At 38.8% G+C, this 20,376-nt stretch overlaps 1 protein-coding gene and 1 long non-coding RNA gene across 3 annotated transcripts in view; one reads left to right on the forward strand and one right to left on the reverse strand.

The window, feature by feature from the left end:
* THSD7A (thrombospondin type 1 domain containing 7A) overlaps positions 1-20,376 on the forward strand; it is a 534,141-nt gene that overhangs the window by 410,146 nt on the left and 103,619 nt on the right. For both annotated transcript variants that reach the window (XM_084619828.1, XM_084619829.1), the window contains 3 exons: positions 10,708-10,942; positions 14,118-14,233; positions 16,868-17,000. In XM_084619828.1, coding sequence (XP_084475954.1) covers positions 10,708-10,942; positions 14,118-14,233; positions 16,868-17,000 — 484 coding nt within the window. The remainder of the gene's footprint in view (positions 1-10,707; positions 10,943-14,117; positions 14,234-16,867; positions 17,001-20,376) is intronic.
* LOC311516119 lies at positions 11,012-15,827 on the reverse strand. The gene is made up of 3 exons (XR_014710328.1): positions 15,663-15,827; positions 12,971-13,061; positions 11,012-12,010 (listed from the first exon to the last, which is right to left on the reverse strand). It is a non-coding gene; the product is annotated as an uncharacterized lncRNA (long non-coding RNA).

The following is a 20,376-nucleotide window of genomic DNA, read 5'->3' on the forward strand; positions in this document are numbered from 1 at the left end:
TAAAATAAAATCCATTATTATTCAATTAGAAAAGTCTGTAATGTTAATTTTTAGTACAGGGTTTTTTTCTTTCTATTATTTTAATGAAATGGCTATTTGGTGTTTTTCTTTGCTTTAAGTAATATTGATTAGTCTTTTTGTCTTTGTACAAGTGTATCTTTCTTTTCTTATTTTAAATGCACTTTTTTGCAATTCTGCATTAAACCAGGGAAATGATTTACCATAAACAGACTCCAATGCAAGATATCTACAGGTCTTTTGTAGTCCTACATTATGCCTAACTTACTGCAAACACTTAAGCATAAGAATAAGTGGATCAGAGTTTTAGTGCATACAACAGATAAATTGCTTTTCCATATCCACAATCAAAGTTGTTGTTATTATTCATAATAATAATAATTTGCATGTATGTAGCATCCTTTCATGGAACTGATCCTGCAGATTTTTACTCGTGTAAATAATCCTGTTCATGCAAGTGCTCTCATTGCCTTCAATTTGTGTACAGTATCTGGTGCTAAATAAAAAACAAGATAGGTGAATATATACATAAAGAGAGCAGGTCAGAGAGAAGAAGAAAAGGGTTTCAGTGACAGGTTCATGTGTCTGCTCTGATGGTTCTTGATAGGTGTATTGTTTTAAATCTGCATTGTGTTTTAGAAAAAGGACTATCATATGTGTGTGTCAAATGCTGCCTCGTCAGGCATACAGGCAGCTAAGTGGCACACCACGTGCTACACAGTGTTGGACAGTCAGAGGAAATTTGGGCCAAGAATGCTGGCACAAACCTTTATTTTTTCTCTCAGATTAAAAACTAAATTAAAGTGGGGCTAAGTTTGAGACTGCATCTCAGTGTCTTAAGGGTAAAAGCATTATGGGGATGTTGTAATTATGTCAAAACCAAGCATTACATATCCAAGAAATTTAGCTTTAAAATTAAACTTAAGAGAAATCCAAACATGCACAGGTTTGGGAATATTCAGTTAAGGCCCTCAAAATACCTTAACTCCCCCTAGGAGTGATGCTGTACAATAACCATACAACTATGTTTTACGTACAATAGTGTTTGTGGTCCCAAATTAGATTAAACTTAATTTTAAGGACACATTAGATTCCCTCCCACCCATCATGGGTATCACTAGAGCTACGATTAAGCCTGTGTGAAATGACTGTACAAAGAAAATAGCTCATCTCGTCTGGTCAGGCAGTAGCATTGTCTGGGTTGTGGGCATATTTACTGATCAAACAGTATCCAGACAGGACTTTATTCAATGAACCCGCGAACAGACAATGTATGAGACTGAATTCCCAGTGCATCGTACATACACAAGCACACCTAAAAAAAGTGAACTCTGGAAAATGATTATATCTAATGTCCTATTCCTTTTAGATGTATTTACTGATACTGTGAACTAAATCATCGGAACTCTGCTTCATGAACATCCAGCATTTTATAGGAGTTGCGCAAGCTTTCTTGAGCAACATGCTTGGGCTTTTGATTAAGCAACAGTATCACCAAACCCAGTGCTCCAAATGATACTGTTCTATGAAGTAATGTCATGTTCAGTTTTGTCATTTAAAAAAAACAGAGCAATCAAGAATTGTACTACTGCAACTCGAGTCCTGTCACATTACACCAGATTCACAAAAGAGAAAACTTGTAGGTATCACGTTAACAAATAAACGGCAATCCTACAGTATTTGTTAATATTTTACTATTGGAAAATAGGCACTGCCAAATATCTATATTTTACAGAAAAAGAAGCACTTCATCAATGAAATCAGATAGAGACATTGTCTATACAGGGAAATTGAGTAATTAGCACTGCCACCATTCCTTTGTTATTCACTTTTGAATTTTAAAGACTATAAAATCAAAGACAGTCTGCTATACTTACCCAAACAGTGCAACATCAGAGGGCCAGATTTTTAAAGGAATTGAGACATCTAAACATGAAGGTAGGTACCTAATGGGATTTTATCTGCGTCTTTGGGTGCTAGATACCTTCAAAAATCTGTCCCAAGGACCTTACACATTACTGCACTGCTGCATCCTGGCCAGCTGCACTTGAAGGAGGATTCACCTGAAGGAAGAAGGACAAACAGTGTTGCACCCTTGGCTCCCCCCACAAAAATCCTGCAGAGTTCTGTCAGGGTAACCTCCAGGGGATTCAAGAAAAATGGGGAAGATGTAGCGGAGCTGACACTTTTGACCTTTACCCTTCAGAACAGCTCTGTTGGAAGTACAAGGGACAATTTTTAATGATCATATAATAAGTAGCTGCTATAGATAGATCTACACGACAAAAGAGAAATGCTGTTTAAAAATGAGAACAAATAAAAGTGATCCCTTTCTCTTGCCCTATTCCAACATCTCAAAAATCACAATAACCAGATTTTGAAAAGACAATTATGAGGAAAACTCCCCAAAAATGAAATTTCCTTGAGCTGTTGGCTTTCATGTGTAACTCAAGACATTTGCTTTTAATTGCTTATTCAGCATTACAGGAAACAGAACTATTACTACCCTTTACTACTGCAAATCTTGACTGTATGCCTCAGAAATATAAACCTGATTTTAGGAGATGTTATAAATATAAAGGGAAGAGTAAACACCTTTAAATCCCTCCTGGCCAAAAGAAAAACCCTTTCACCTGTAAAGGGTTAAGAAACTAAGACAACCTCGCTGGCACCTGACTAAAAGGACCAATGAGGAAACAAGATACTTTCAAAGCTGGAGGTGGGGGGGGAGTGTTGCTTTTGCCCGGACCAGAGCAGGAATGCAGGTCAGAACTCTTGTAAAGAGTTAATAAGCAATCTAGTTAGATATGCATTAGATTCTGTTTTGTTTAAATGGCTGATAAAATAAGTTGTGCTGGATGGAATGTATATTCCTGTTTTTGTGTCTTTTTGTAACTTAAGGTTTTGCCTAGAGGGATTCTCTATGTTTTGAATCTGATTACCCTGTAAGGTATTTACCATCCTGATTTTACAGAGGTGATTCTTTTACTTTTTCTTTAATTAAATTTCTTCTTTTAAGAACCTGATTGCTTTTTCATTGTTCTTAAGATCCAAGGGTTTGGGTCTGTGTTCACCTATGCAAATTGGTGAGGATTTTTATCAAGCCTTCCCCAGGAAAGGGCGTGTGTAGGGCTTGGGTGGATTTTGGGGGAAAGACATTTCCAAGTGGGCTCTTTCCCTGTTATTTTTGTTAGATGCTTGGTGGTGGCAGCAATAAGGTCCAGGGACAAAAGGTAAAATAATTTGTACCTTGGGGAAGTTTTAACCTAAGCTGGTAAAAATAAGCTTAGGGTGTTTTTCATGCAGGTCCCCACATCTGTACCCTAGAGTTCAGAGTGGGGAAGGAACCTTGACAGGAGACATTGACTACCATCAGGAGTCAGGGTGTGCAATAGTAAAACAAAGAACAGTAAGCAAATGATCCACCTAAATTCCACCACAATCTTAAATTTCTTTCTAAAAAGTGGATATCCGTGGGAGTTGTTTGTGCTCAGCCCCTCCAAGGATCATACTTGAGGCCCCGATTCAGCAAAGCATTAAGCCTGGGAGTAAATCTATCCTGATTCGGCACTGATTGGAGACAACAGGGTCTGGATCAGGTCATAGAATCATAGAATATCAGGGTTGGAAGAGACCTCAGGAGGTCATCTAGTCCAGCCCCTGCTCAAAGCAGGACCAATCCCCAATTAAATCATCCCAGCCAGGGCTTTGTCAAGCCTGACCTTAAAAACTTCTAAGGAAGGAGATTCTACCACCTCCCTAGGTAACGCATTCCAGTGTTTCAACACGCTTCTAGTGAAAAAGTTTTTCCTAATATCCAACCTAAACCTCCCCCACTGCAACTTGAGACCATTACTCCTTGTCCTGTCCTCTTCTACCACTGAGAATAGTCTATAAACATCCTCTCTGGAACCACCTCTCAGGTAGTTGAAAGCAGCTATCAAATCCCCCCTCATTCTTCTCTTCTGCAGACTAAACAATCCCAGTTCCCTCAGCCTCTCCTCATAAGTCATGTGTTCCAGATCCCTAATCATTTTTGTTGCCCTTCGTTGGACTCTCTCCAATTTATCCGCATCCTTCTTGTAGTGTGGGGCCCAAAACTGGACACAGTACTCCAGATGAGGCCTCACCAATGTCGAATAGAGGGGGATGATCACGTCCCTTGATCTGCTCGCTATGCCCCCACTTATACATCCCAAAATGCCATTGGCCTTCCTGGCAACAAGGGCACACTGCTGACTCATATCCAGCTTCTCGTCCACTGTCACCCCTAGGTCCTTTTCCGCAGAAGTGCTGCCTAGCCATTCGGTCCCTAGTCTGTAGCGGTGCAAAGCACCTAAACATATGCTTTGCTGAATAGGGGTGGGATGACTCATGCTTAAAGTTAACTATGTGGAATGCAGGCCATAGAGAGTAAATATGATTTATGAATAAAAGATAACCTTGTAGAACTGAAATACCATTACCACCAGACCTGAAGTATAGTTTTCACCTTCTCTTGGATTAAACTATATCATTTCAGATTATAACTTTTAGGCTTCACTAAAATTAGATTGGTTGTCATTTGCCTGACAGTAAATCCATTATACCCTTTAGTCACTTCTTGTTTGACAAATAATTAGTGACTTTTCACCTTGAGAAATACACAACAAAGTTTTAGCTATGCTTCCAGAATTGATTTCATCATTATTTCTATAGACAATGCTCTTCACACTGGAAAAGCATCAGATGATTTAGAGACACAAATTTATGATTGCTCTTTGATATCTTGTATGGTGTTGATAAAACAATGGGACTTGAACATTAATATTTTACTTTTTAAGTGTATTATCTGTACTATATTCAAAACTTACTAAAACAATTAAAAATCATGTGAATTTTCTTAGATATCTTAAACTGAAAAATTGCACTTTATATAAATTGATGCCATATGATATTTTCCCAATGCTGGACATGTAATTTTCATACTGTCCCACACTAAGACCTGTTCCTAAAAATACTTACTGATTGTATTCATGTGGGTAAACATTGATGCTCCACCTTTCTCTAAATCATCTGGTACTGGCAGTATTAGAGACAGGATACCAGACTAGGTAGACCATCGGTCAGATCTTTATGGCCATCCCTATGTTATATGGTGCCCATAGCCATAGGATATGGGCAGCTTGTATTCAAAACCTTTAGGTGACTCAGTAAAATCATTCACAAACCCCTTACTATGATGATGGTAGATTAAATGATGACAGGCATGAATGAACAAGTGAGTTTTACATTGATCTCTAAAAATGGCCAAACTTGGGTTCTGTTGAGCTGTCAGAAGGAGCAGATTTTATAGATGTGTGACTAAAAGCACACTGCAGCTGGTCCTGGATACTTCAATTCTAGGATCCTGAGAATCTGATAATAACCATGCAATCCAATTATAATAAATTCAAACAATATTGCAGTCCTTCAAAATAGCATCAGTGCTTTACTCTGATTCAGCAAGGTACTTAAGCATGGTTGAAGATCAAGCATGCAAGTAATCCTGTTGAAATTAATGGAAGCACTTAAACATGTGCAACTACCTTTTTGGATCCAGGCCTCAATTAGCTTCTTATTACTTCATCATCTGTGATCTCGCTCTCTCTTTTTGAAAGAAAGTAAAAATCATATCCTGTCACTCTGATTATGAATAGTGGTATATTATTTTGACATCCAGGAAACCTGAATTTAACTGGATTTGCAACATTGGCCTGTGCTCTACTGTACATGCAACTCTCGTGGAACTAGACTCTTATTTATGGGGTTGAATTCTTCATTGTATTGCATCCTCTTCGTATGCTGTTCGTGTGGTATAAAAAGGTCGTAAAACCAGCAGAATTAGCCTCCGGGAAGTACCCCGGGTGTAATAGGGGTCACTGAATTGGCTTAAAATATGCATGTAACAGCCTTTTTTTTCTGGCCCCTTTCATAGCTCCAGATGTAGGGAGTGTGTCTCAGGTAGGGGATTAGCCAGTGTATTGCTGCTCTCCAGCTATTCTTATCTATTTTTGTCTGCAGGAACAGCCCCTTGGGGTTGTTACAACCCAAGCATAAGATACAACAGTCATCAAGCTGCTCTAAATTATTCTGCAAGCTATGCTGAGTGTGAGGAAACACAAAGACAGAATAAAACTCTTCCTTCTCATCATGCCCATTCCTGCACTGAGCAGACTTCTGCTAGAACTGAGAATCTGGCCAGGGTGCACATACTGTTGTGTGCACCGCCTTATCTAGGCCTACATCCACCTTAAGTAGCTGAACCACACCAATTATACTGGCAGAAGACCCCAGGTGGCTGTGGAAGTAGTGGCTGGATTTGTTTTAATCTACTCAGAGTGACAAAGATTTTTGTGTGTAATATGAGATGTTCCAGTCACCTGTTTGTGTCTTTTCTGGAATCATTCTCCACAGTGGGCTTGAAGGAAATTTACAAAGTTTCCTTTCTGTGAGCCTGGCAGTACCTCAGTTGTGCTTCCAAGCTCGTCTTCTCTGTGCAACAAGAAACTCAGGAAAATCATTATCTGAAAATCTTAAATGACAGTAAAGGACATGATGCTTGACCTTACACATCTCACAGCTGTTGCACATACCCAATTTTGGTATATACAACATACACCTCTTTCTGTGTGCCATGTAGGGCTGCAATTTGTGCGGTTTTTTCCCTTGCCATAACCCTTCCCATAAATTAGCTGTAATTAGGAAGCATGCACTGAGTCTTGTTTTTGCATAGGTCTTGACCTCAAACTTAAACCTGCTGCTGTGGTCTCATTGTGGGAGGAAGAAACAAATAGCACATGTATCTGCATACTTCATAACTACTGTGGCAGTTCCTTAAAGCATAATGCAGATGCTGCAGATGTTTTCCTTTGTATATGTCGTTACCAAACAGGCTACTGCTGGGTTGTAAAAAAACACAGAGATTAAACAAAAAACACAAATGACAACATGGGGGGAAAAACTGAAATAGGAAATATGATCTAGGGAGGGGAGAATAAGATGCTATGCTATTGGCCAGACCCTTATCTAGTGGTCAGAGCATGGCATTGGGAATGGGCTTTTAATGTGGTAATTGCATGTTAATAGATTCATAGAATTTAAGGCCAGAAGGGACAAGATTAGGTCATCTAGTTAGAACTTCTTTATATTGCAAGCCATTAAATTTCAGCCATTTACTCCTAAATTGAGCCCAATAACTTGTGTTTGTATTAGCTAAAGCATATGTTGGATCAGATCAGAGGTCCCTCTGGGCCAGTATTCTATGTCTGACAGTGGGCAATACCACATACTTCAGAGGAAGGTGCAAGAATCCCCTTAGTGGATATTTATGGAATAACCAGATCGTACAAGACGTTTCTTTCCAACCCCAGACAGATAATGGTTGGCTTATGCTCTGAAATACTATTGTTGTTACTATTTTATTATTTAATTTTGTTTTAATAACATAGGATGGCTTATATCTTTTGATTTTTTATCTCATCTAAAATAAATATGAATTTTCTGTTTATGCATATCCCAGAAGTACAGAGCTGGAAGGGACCTCAATAGGTCATCTAGTCCAGTCCCCTGCGCTCAAGGCAGGACTAAGTAATAACTAGATCATCTCTGACAGATGTTTGTCTAACCTGTTCTTAAAAATCTCCAATTACAGAGATTCCACAACCTCCCCGTCTCCCTTGCCACAATTTAAGCCCATTGCTTCCTGTCCTGTCCTCCGAGGTTGAGAACATTTTTTTACCCTCATCCTTCTATCAACTGTTTATGCCTTTGAAAATTGTTATCATGTCCCTCCTGAGTCTTTTCTTCTCCAGACAAAACAAACTGATTTTTTTCAATCTTTCCTCACAGGTCATGTTTTCTAGACCATTAATCATTTTTGTTGCTCTTCTCTGGATTTTCTCCAATTTGTCCACATCTTTCCTGAAATACAGTGCCCAGAACTGGACACAGTATTCCATCTGAGGCTTTATCAGCATGGAATAGAATAGAAGAATTTCTTCTCATGTCTTGCTTACAATACTCCTGCTGATACATCCCAGAATGATGTTTGTTTGTTTTTTGCAACAGTGTTACACTGTTGACTCATGTTTAGCTTGTCATCCACTGTAACCCCCAGATCCCTTTCTACAGTACTCCTTCCTTGGCAGTCATTTTCCATTTTGCATGTGTGCATTGATTGTTCCTTCTTAAGTGGGGTACTTTGCATTTGTCCTTATTGAATTTCACCTTATTTACTTCAGACCTTTTCTCTGGTTTGTCTAAATCATTTTGAATTTTAATCCTGTCCTCCAAAGCACTTGCAATCCCTCCCATCTTGATATTATTCACAAACTTTATAAGTGTACTCTCTATGCCATTATCTAAGTTATAAACACACTGAACAGAACCAGAACCAATCCCTGTGGGACCCCACTCGATATACCCTTCCAGCTTGACTGAATCACTGATAACTAGTCTCTGGAAATAGCTTTCCCACCTGTTAGGCACCCATCTTATAGTATCCCCATCAAGGCAATATTTCCCTAGCTTGTTTAAGAGAAGGTTACTTGAGACAGTATCAAAAGCCTTACTAAAGTCAAGCTATACCACATCTACCGCTTCCCCACTATCGACAAGGCTTGTTGCCCTGTCAAAGAAAGCTAATAGGTTTGTATGACATGATTTGTTCTTGAGAAATCCATGTTGACTGTTGACTCTCACTTTATTATTGTCTAGGTGTTTGCAAATGAATTGCTTGATTATTTTCTCCATTATCTTTCCGGGTACAGTAGTTAAGCTGACTGGTCTGTAATTCTCCGGGTTGTCCTTATTTCCCTTTTTATAGATTGGCACTATATTTGCCCTCTTCTAGTCTTAGGGAATCTCTCCTGTCTTCCATGAGTTTTTGAAGATAATCACTAATGTCTCAGATATCTCCTCGGTCAGTTCCTTGAGTATTCTAGGATATATTTCATCAGGCCTTTCAACTTGAAGACATCTATTCTTTCCTTGTTTTAGCCTCAGATCCTACCTTATTTTCACTTGTGTTCACTATGTTAGACATCCTATATCTATTAAGCTTTCTGGTGAAAACTGAAACAAAAACATAAGTTAGCACTCTTGCCATTTTCACATTTTCTGTTATTGTCTTCTCCCCTCATTGAGTAATAGGCCTACTCTGTCACTGGTCTTCCCCTTCCTTCTACTGTATTAGTAGAATGTTTTCTTGTTACCCTCTAGCTAGTTAAATCTCATTTTGTGCCTTGGCCTTCTAATTTTGTCCCTATATGTTTGTGTTATTTTTTTATATTCATGCTTCCTAATTTGACATAGTTTCCATTTTTTGTGGGACTTTTTTTTTTTTTTTTGAGTTTCAGATCATTGAAGAGATTTCTCCTGGTTGAACTAGGGTGGTCTCTTGCCCTACTTCCTGTCTTTCCTACACAATGGGATAGTTTGCTCTTGTGCCCTTAATAATATCTCTGAAAAACTGCCAACTCTTTCAAACTGTTTTTCCCTTAGACTTGCTTCCCATGGGATCTTACCGACCAAATCCCTGAGTTTGCTAAAGTCTGCCTTCTTGTAATCCATTATTTTTATTCAGCTGTTTTCTCTCCTACCATTCCTTAGAATTATGAATGCTATCATTTCATGATCACTTTTACCCAAGCTGCTTTCCACTTTCAAATTCTCAACCAGTTCCTCCCTATTTGTCTAAATCAAATTTAGAATAGCCTCTCCCCCATACGTAAAAAGTTTGAATCCTTATAAGGTGATAATTGCAGTGATATCAGAGGAAAAGCAAAGTGTTCCCTGTGTAACTAATGTGCAACCACACACTTCACTTCTTCCACAACCTAGGATAGGCGCCTACCAGGGCAGGATGTTGTCTTTTTCAGCCTGTGGAGATGGGCAGTTAAAGCAGATCCAGAGAAGGGCCCATTATTCTGTGCTTAAACCATGAATTATTAAATGTATGCTTAAATCATGGCTTTCTCTGCTCTGATCTAATCTTAATGGGAAAGGACACTCCTCTACTTGTTTAGGATGAGGAGGTTAGGTGGGTTTGATAGCACTAAATAGAGCTGAACATAATGATAATAGCATTATCTCAGCTTTCCCATGCAATTACTGGCATATCACTGCATTTTAATCTTGAACTACAACGTCTCTGCCATCTCAAGCTGGAGCTGAAATTGCCAACTTTGCCAAATTCTTTGGTGATTATGTAATGTGGATAAATATCAGTTGGAATCTAGGACAAAATCTCCAAACTCATTTTCACTAGTTCCCTGAACTGGATATAAACAGTGGTCTCCAGAGGTGCATAACTAGTTAATTTAACCTTGTTTTCCACTTAGAATCTTCCTCTCCTCACCAAAATGCTATTTAACACAGTCTGCATGATGGCAAATCTCAAACTAAAAACAGGCTATTCATTATTCCCAGCAGATTAAGATACTGTATGATATATGATATCATTTGAACATTGCCCTCGTGTATATTTCATTTTCTGTTCATGATCTGTTCTGTATGTTTGTTCATTGCTATTTGATAACTTGAATAAGGGGCAAGGAAGGGTTTAAAAGGACACATGTTCTGGTATGTATTTAATATGAATCTCAAATATATTTGTAATAATTTATTTATTTCTAACTTATGAACATATGCACTGCTTTGTTGTTCCAGGAGGCATTCAGTGCCCAAACAGTAGTGCACTTCAGGAAGCACGCAGCTGTAATGAACACCCTTGCACTGTGTACCACTGGCAGACTGGGTCCTGGGGCCAGTGTATAGAAGATGTCTCTGTGTCCACTTTCAACTCATCTACCAATTGGAATGGGGAGGCCACCTGTGCTGTTGGGATGCAAACAAGAAAAGTCATCTGTGTGAGGGTCAACGTGGGACAAGTGGGACCAAAAAAGTAAAGATCTTTGAACTATTCTTTATTAAGTTAATTATTATTATTATTATTTTGCCTTTTTAGATACAGATAATCAGCTGAGTATTTGCAAAGGGAAACAATTCAACTGATGGTCATGTCTGCTCTGATGAGTAAATAACTTTTAAAAGCACACAATCTAAAATGCGAGCAGAACTGTAGAGCAAACAGTAGGTGATCGCAATGGGGGATCTTCACTACAGTGGACTCTGCTGACAGCTCCAATTCAGATTTGTCAATCAGAGACACTGACTCCAAGCATCTTGGTCCAATCCATCTTCTCAGTTGTTGATCAGCCAGGAATTACCCTGTGCCTTCAGACATTCCGCCACTGGAGAGAGGTTCGGAATTGAAAGCCATTTAGTTGCTATGTTACTGTCCCTGAGGGGCTGGTAGTGGTTTGCCCCTCAAGATCCAAGTAGTACTCTACAGCTGTGGATCTTTGTTTACATAGCTCTACTAGACTCCTCACCAGAGAACCAGGAAGGGCCAGGATAGAGATCTTAGTTTGTATACATGTTAGGTTTTTTCATAACCAAGATTTTAAGAGGTCTATGCGGCCCAATAGTTTAATTGCCCATACAGTTTGTCACTCTCTAGTATGGCCAATGTATCCTGGTCAGGAGAGGTCCAGAGATGGAATTGTTGGTGTTTTGCAGGACAAGAACAAAGTAGCTTAACAGAGCTCTTTAAGAAAGTTTCCAAAGCAGCTGCCTCTCACACTGCACCTTTGCCCAATGCCACCAATGTCTTGCTTTCATCAGCATGGCGGTCATCTTAAATTCACTTTAAAAGGAAGAGTGGGGGAGGAGAACTCATATACGTGATAGTTAGCACATCACATATTTTAAAATGTGTGTGCATGCAACCACATTAAAATGATATTAATAAGCATTCCATTCAGTGTTAGTGGGCAACCATTTTACATTGAAAAAAATCATTCTACCGTGAGTTTTCCTTTGATTTTTAAATCAACCATTAGAGTGCTTGCCTTTGATTTGACCTTACAATTTTGAAAACAGGACTATTGTGTCTTGTCATAGACAAATCCTGTGAAATGAGAACAAAAAGGCATTGGTTACCTTTCAAACTGTCATGTTAAATTTATTAAATCATTTTTAAAGAGCACACATTCGACATGAAAATGTAAATAGGAACCTCATTTTAAACTCCCCTTAATAAAACGGATTACTGTGATATGATAAAATCAATATTATTGGCTTTATCTACCTTACAAGTAACAAATGTCAGCTCATATCACTTCTGTTTAATTTCACCTTGAATAAGGGTTGGAAAAGAAAATCAATAGCTGCTTTAAGCCACCTATACTAAATAGAAACATTAATAAACATAGAAGTGGCTTTTTAATTGAACCAATTGCCTCATCAAAAGGCCTCTGAGTAAGGGCTGGAACCTGCAGACTTCATGAAAGATGAAGCCCTCAATTAGTCAAATTGCATATAATCTTGATTGTGTAAAGCAGGTATTTTGTCAATGTAAATGTTGTGCTGTCTGTATATAAACATCTTAAGTAAAAAAAAAAAAAAAAAGTCATTAGAAAGTCAAGATTTACCAAACATTATCAAACAGTTACCAAAGATATCTCCTATCTTAAGAACAGAAAAAACTCTGAAAACGTAGTCACTGTGTGGCAACTGTTGATAAATACTCTTTAAAACCGGCAACTGTATTTGATTACGCACACACGCGCGCGTGCACACAAACACATTCTCACTCTGATTCTCCAGTCTGCTGAGGCTACCTTGTACCATGTAAGTGACACAAAATGAACTTGAAAGGCGCAGAATAGTTGGCGAGAGTTCCCCTTTCAGAGAAGAGATCTCTGCCAGTTGAAAGCTAGCGAAGGTGCTTCAGTCAACCACACCACCTCTGGTGTAAGAGGAGAGAGAGGCATGTCAAGAGTCTTCTGTGGGCAGGGGGTGGTGGCCTGTCCTGCTGCAGACCATATACTAATAATGGAAGTCAGAACAGGCTCCCTGCTATTCTTACCTTACATCCATCAGGGCTGGGTGCCTGAGAAACAGGAACGTGCAGCCAGCTTCCTGCAGCTGCCACTCCAGTTCATCCAAGCACAGTTTGGCTGTAGTGGAAATCAGGGTCATAATATGTAATGTCTTTGCAGAAATAGACACCAGCACATAATGCACAAGATCTTTTCCATGACAAATTAAATACAGAAAACAATCCTGCATTCATAGGGGAGAAAACTGGATGATCTAATTGGCTTTTTCTGAATCAAGTGGCTGTGTTCCTTAATTCATGTCAAATTTGTATAGGTTTATGAATGCACATAGCCAATTTGAATCACACAGATTTCTAAAATCCTAGAAAACTCTAATGTGCACGAATGTAGATTAGTTATTGATATATATTGTCAAGAACTGTGCTAAATGTGGTCTGGTCTATACGAAAATGTTTTGCAAACATAGCAAAAAATCACCCTTGTGTAAATGCAGTTCTACCAGCAAAAAAAAAGATCCTCTTACCATTATAGCTTATTTTGTTTGGGGAACTGGTTCTTTAAAGTGTTCTTTAAATCAGTATAGCTTATACCAGTTCAGCGAAGAAAATAAGCTATACCGGTTTAAAGAACTCTTTTGCGGATATAAGCTGTGCCTCCACTAGGAGGGAGTGCCAGTATAACTATCTTGAAGACCCTTTCTAGTGTAGACAAGACCTAAACATAAGCAACATCTAAACTGCTGGATTTAAATAACCATCCTAAGAAGTCTCTTTATATCCTTTTTCTTAAGCTCTGCAAAAGTACAGATAACAAAGACATCTTGCTCTAAATTTTCCACCCTCACTCAAGATTATTCTGTCTCATGCAGATCAAGATTACTTGGATTTCAACTGCCGGGCATGCTTTCCTGCAAATGGCAACTGGAATCCTTATCCTTAAACTGAAAAGCAGTGCGGGGGAAAGGGGAGGGGGGCGGTTGTTATAAGAATATGACTCCCATTAAATGTATTCATACACCTGGCACCTTGTGCACCATTTGAAAATTATAGAGGCTAGCATTTAAATGGTTAAAAAAAATTGCAATCAGACCTGCAGGTTCTCAGCATCCCTCAGGAATTAACACTGTCATAGAATGATCATTCATTTTATAATGTTCCTTTTTTTTTTCTCTAGATGTCCTGAAAGCCTTCGACCAGAAACGGTGAGGCCTTGTTTGCTTCCTTGTAGGAAAGACTGTATTGTGACTCCATACAGTGATTGGACATTGTGTTCTTCCCCATGTCAAGAAGGTACTATAATTCACTGTGTATTAGAGGGCAGATTATTTAAAAATAAACCACACACTTAGTTTATTACTGTGTAGGCTTCTGACAGATTGGTATTGGCAAAGTTTTTTCTCTTAGATGTATTTCTCTTGTATTTCAGAGAGAGGCCACTGTGACATAGCAGTTGCTATGGTGAATGTTAGATTTGCCATTTTACAAATAGCTCATTAGTCACATAGACAGGAATACTCTAACACCATTGAAGGTTGCAATGCAGTTGTACAACTAGAAAAACATTTTAAATGCAGGTCAGATATGCCCTTGCATACTGCTCCGTTTGACTTCACTGGAAAACCTGAGCAAATATCCCAGGGCAAAATTTGGTTCTGTTCTTGTTTTAACAAATGTGCATGATTGTAGTAGGCCCAACAAAAGCTAAAAGTCTCTGTCATGTGAGTCCTAAAGTACTAACAGAAGTGGTTCTCTTTCATTTTTGTCCATTCGCTTTTATACTACCTTCACAATCATAAGAAAATAAACCACAAAAATAACCAACATTCAAATTAATATTAAGGTTCTGAATTAAACGCCCACTGCAAAGTCTTTTTAATGCACCTGTCAAAGCTTTTAAAAGAAGTTACACAGTATAGATGTATTTGAATTTTTATTGCTTTGAAATTAGCATTACAGCGGAAGCATTGAAAAAATTATTGTTGCCCAGATATTTCTGTCTTATCACTTTTTCTCTTTTAAGCTTAACAGAAAATATTCTTCTAATATGCACTATTATAGGCATAGTCAATAATGTAATTCCATGTTCATATGTGTTAATTCCCTCATGGAGCATAGTGATTACTCATTGTCACTTATAAAAAAATATGAGATTGTTGCATCAAATAAATACCCTTTAAATGTCAAAGTCAATTCTCCATGCTTTGCAAAGGATGCAAAGTCACTTTTACAGTCATTCCAATTAGTTGTTGGAGCATACAACAACTAATAAAGAATTAGGGAGATTAAATGTATAACCTTAAAAATATGATAGTTGGGACCACTGAATTTGATAGTACACAGTGTTGGGTATGCTACTTAAAACTTGGAATAAATTATTTCATCATAGCCATAATATTACTATGAAGCCCTAGAATCACTTCTAATATTCTATAATTTCAGAGCAATATTATAATTTTCTCATTGAGATGCTTCTGCAGGGTTGTTCCCTGACGAGCGTGCAAAACTGTCTTGTCTTGTTTTATTTTAAAAAAGGTTCTTAATAACTTGAGCGTATCCTCAAGAACATGTACTGCAAATTGAAACACACTGAATGTAAACAAAATTATAGGGACAGGCAAATGAGATAGTAAAATTGATTAATGGAATGAATATCATTTCTACTCAGTAGCCAAATGTTATCTCAATATCTTTGCAACAATGTTCAGTTTACAATAATCACCTGTCCCTGCTGTTGCTGTCAGCAGCATCTCTGGGAGTCTCTTCTGCTATGCGCCTTGGGAGAGATCCTGGCTCTTGCTCTGGCTACTTTACTGACTACCTGAGAATTCCTCCTGTTTTGAAGAATACCCAGGTGTCAGAGTCTGGTGTAGCAGTTCTTGTGTTGTTCCCCTCTCAGCCACTGATGTTGGAGTGTTGCCTAGGAGCCATGTTTGCCCTGTTGCTGCAGTGACTGTTTGGAAGCTATTACCAGACCAGTCAGCGTGGCTTGGAGCAACACTAATGCCCTAAGTGAAGATCTTATTTGCAGTTTAGGACCAGATTGCCATGATTTATCCATACTAAGTTTTTAAGGCTATTGTTTTACAAAATGTATATTTTTAACTTAAAACTTCTAGATCGTACTAGTTTTAGAAGCAAATCAGGGCGGTGGAATGACTACAGAGTTATGGTTCCACTCATATTTTTTTCTGCCCAGAGCTCGGACTTTTCGAATATGACCACAATCTAATTTTTACTGCAATAATTTACTATTTATCATCAATACTAAATGTCTATAATAATGAAAAATGTGAGACCAGTAAATTAAGTCATATCAGGGAAATAAAACTTCACATTTAAACATGCTGCATGCTCTTGAGGAAGGTAGTTGATTGTAGGGTAATATAAGTCCCATATGGGAAACACAGATATAGTTAAAGTAAATCTTGGATAAAGACTAATGCATAAATTAAATCTGCCACACACCTCCTGGGTGTGGAGATAAGGGTAAAAGAATTAGATTTTGTTGTTGAGCTCTTTAGGGAATGGAGCTTTATTATTCACTGCACTATGTACATTTCTGCTTACATGTCTTAATTTTAAGGATAAAATAATCTATGAAGCTGTACAGCATAGCAGCATATCAGGCCCATCTAGCATATCACTCAGTCGTACAGTGTATGAATGTATATTGTTATTGACAGAAATGCTTTCTGTACCAATGCTTCTTTTTCACCCTTTGTCCTGAGATCAAGTATAATAGTAAGTTAATATCATTAATTTTCTGTCATGGGCAAAATAACTTGGTCTTGTACAGCAACGGAATCAATTATGTAATATATTAAATCTTTTCTATTTCTAATTACTATAGTCCCAGTATAATCCTAATTCTAGAAATCGTCTGTGTATGAGCAGGAAATAAACACACTGTTGTACTCTTCGTAGGGGATGTCACAGTAAAGAAACAGTCTCGCCATCGAGTCATCCTCCAGCTCCCTGCAAATGGTGGCCGTGACTGCCCAGACACGTTATATGAGGAAAAGGAATGTGAGGCTCCTCCTGTGTGCTATACTTACAGGTAACCCAAATAAATTATGAGAAATTACTCAGGTCTCTTCAGCTCCCACATCCTGTAAAGTGCAAGGGAAAATAGGGTACAGAGCCAAATCAGGCCTGGTAAAAGCAGGTGCAATTCCATTGATTTCGATGGAGTTACATCCATTTACATGAGGCCTGTATTTGGCCAATTGTGTTAACATTCTGTTGGATTTACATCTGGATTCCAGCCACAGTTCTTTTGTTCCAGTGTTTTGCTTCTAATTACACATATTTGACCTCTGCAGATATAAATGTCATACACACCACAGCATCAACTCTTTGGTTGTTAAATTTCAAATGTTTGAATAATTATCTCTTAGCAGTTCTTTGAGAACACTGTATGAGAGCAGTCAAATGTAAAAGCTTTCTTTCTAAATGTTCTAAAAATGTTTCGTAAATTAAATACATATAGCATTACTGAAATCCAATCTTGTGTTGGAGGATGACAACCTCCGAGAAGAAAGGAAATGTTTCCACAGCTCAGGAAGGTGTGTACACAAGTGACTTTAAGCTATCCTGGCATCTAATCCAGCCCCAAAACTATCCATCAATTATCCAACAATCCATCTTCTCATAGGTTAGAGCATCCTCATGGCTGCTGTAATCTTCACCAGAGGATGCAAAAGACCATTCCAGCAGGTAAGGATTGCCAGGATATAAGGGTAACCTGACTATTCCTCCCACACTTTGGGCTGTAAGTATGACTGTGTGGGAACCACTATAGTGGTCCTGTGCCATCTCAGGAGTCCCCTAGGTGAGTACATTCTCAAGTAGAAGGTGAAGCCAGATTTGGAGCTGCTTCTTAGTACCAGAGCAGCACAAAGCAGTCCAGGTGTGGTCCCTGATGTTTAGGCCTTTCCAATAATAGGAAATTAGTTGAATTTAATTGTCAGTACTATATAAATAATGGAAAGACACGTTTGATTCAGAAAGTAATATCCTGTTTCTTCCCTGGTAGCAAAGAACACCTGTTGTTTCCCCTAAATGCTGCCACTCTGTCATAATGATCCTGATAAATGTCCTTTCCATTGGCAACAACAGAATGGAAAACAAATTTGAGGTTATTAATATATTACTTTGATCCTGTGTCAGAGAATTATCACTTCCAATCCATTAGGAGATTACAACATTTCTAATTGAATGGTATATGAGGATATGATTACAGTGCGTGAAGCTACCAAAACACAGCACTCCAAATATAATTTTAAAACTTTCCTTTGCAGTGTCAGCTTAATCATTTTATCCCTTAAACATAGGCTGCTGCTCAGCTATTTAACACCTTCAAAACCAGATGATTTTCCTGGAGTTTCAGCTGAGCCACTGGTGTGTGCAGGATGCTGTGTGCAGGAGAACACTGGGTTTCTAGCAGTGGTAGGCAGGGCAGCTTAAGTTTCTTGGAAGGGACTAGTGTTAAACAACCTTCCCTTTATCACCCTTCTTCTCTGTCCTGGGCACATACTATGAATGACACACACAGCCAGCTCCCTACTCCTTCCTCAGTTCAGGAAGCAGCACAAGGAAGGCAGGTTACACTAAAAGCTGGGGCTAAAGGTATAGACGATCTCACATGAAGCCACACTTTGATGGCTATGGCACGTGGGTGCTATGAGTCATGTATGCATTTTATTTTTTTCACTTTGAATGACTCAGTTCAGTTGAGATTACAGCAGGACATGAGAATAGCCATCCTGCATAGGTTTTGCTATATTCAAGGCCCTGTGTACTCTGGGGCAATCTACACCTAACTTCTACGGTATTATGGCGGAAATTTTGTAGCAGCTTCAGAAAATTTTTTAAATGAATGTTTATAACTGAATGAAATATGCAACTGAATAATCAAATCTATACAGTATTGATTTATTTGATCTATTTCAGTCTTCTAGAAGTTCATCATTCCTGTTGTTTATTTTGATTAAATTATGTTTTCCCCACTGTTACAACCTGGTCCCATGCCCCACTATATAGTCACTAGCCTGTTGGAAGTGATCCAAATCTCTGGGTCCCATGTGCTTCCAAGCCAACTGGATCTGGCTAGAGTCTAATAACTGTTTCCAGATCTGGGACTATACACTCTCTGGCTCAAATCTCTGGTGTGGGCTTCCTTCTTTGGGATGTGGGGCGTTGCTGCCCAGCCATCCTAGACCTGGAAATCAGTGTCTGAGAACTTCTGTGCCTCTCCCCAAGTCACCTACACGTCCTCAGTGCTCCACCTAGTCTGAGGACACTCTGAACTTTTAGTTTAACCCCTTCTGGAATAATATGGTGGGAAAGCAAGGAACACAGACTTAGCACTCAACAGTTACAGATCTTTGAAAACAAAACAAAAATCCTCTGATGCTCCCTCCACTGGTCGGATCTCACCGCTTGTGAGACTGAGGTTTGCTGATGTGTTTCGGGTTAGCCAGAGTCCCTCCTGCTCTCACCATACTGCAAGTCTTTTGGTTGGTGGGGGAGGGGTTGCAGGGGTGGAGCACAATGGTATCCCCCACCTGCACACACAGATCAGACCCTCGCTTTTAAGCAGGGTCTCTCCTCTTTATCAGGCTCTCAACTTGGGATACTCTAGCCTTCTCCCCACACGTCATGCCTTATTCACTTATATAGAAAACTGTTGTTCCATGGGAATGGGCCAGTTGTTGAAAGTCATTCAAAGTTCGTGGTTCCATATTGCTGTCTTGATGCCTTCTGAGTGAGAATCCTTCAGTGAGGTGTCGAGCACTTGTCGCAGGTAGGGCAGTTGTCTGTAATGCAGTGCAATAGGTTGTCTTTGGCACATCCAGGCTTGTGGAATCACAGTGTCCAGCATTCCCACACACAAAACAAGACAGGGTTCATAATTTGACTCAGACATAACTCACTCCATCACAGCCACATTTTCAATATGCAGTAGGCTTCTGTTGACTAACTGTAAAATGCCCTCAACACACAAACACAGTGAAGGGGCCCTTTCATTAAATAGATAATTGCACACAAATCCAGTCACTTGTTTATTATGAAAAATATAAAACATGCTCAGAGTCCTAGTAATCAAAATCAGATTATAAAGAAAAAGGGTTTAAACATATTAGTTTTGTAAAATTTGAGGTGAAATGTCAAAGTAGTATACAAGACACAGATACACAAATCCTGGCAGCAGAATTATTACAGCTGTTATATTCATTATTTGTTTGTTGAAAACCAGCAGAGTGCTTGGTATTTTAAAATACATGAAGGAAGACAATGGTCCTGTTCCATCATCTTACTGCAAATCCAAAAGAGATTGAGCACCACCCAGATCCATCTCCACCTAGAGCCTTAAGGTGGTCTGCCAGGATATTGAGTTTATGTGCATCATTGGCAACCCTATGTCACCACCA

Source organism: Lepidochelys olivacea, assembly GCF_965140295.1.
Source record: "Lepidochelys olivacea isolate rLepOli2 genome assembly, chromosome: 2".
Lineage (NCBI taxonomy): Eukaryota > Metazoa > Chordata > Testudines > Cheloniidae > Lepidochelys > Lepidochelys olivacea.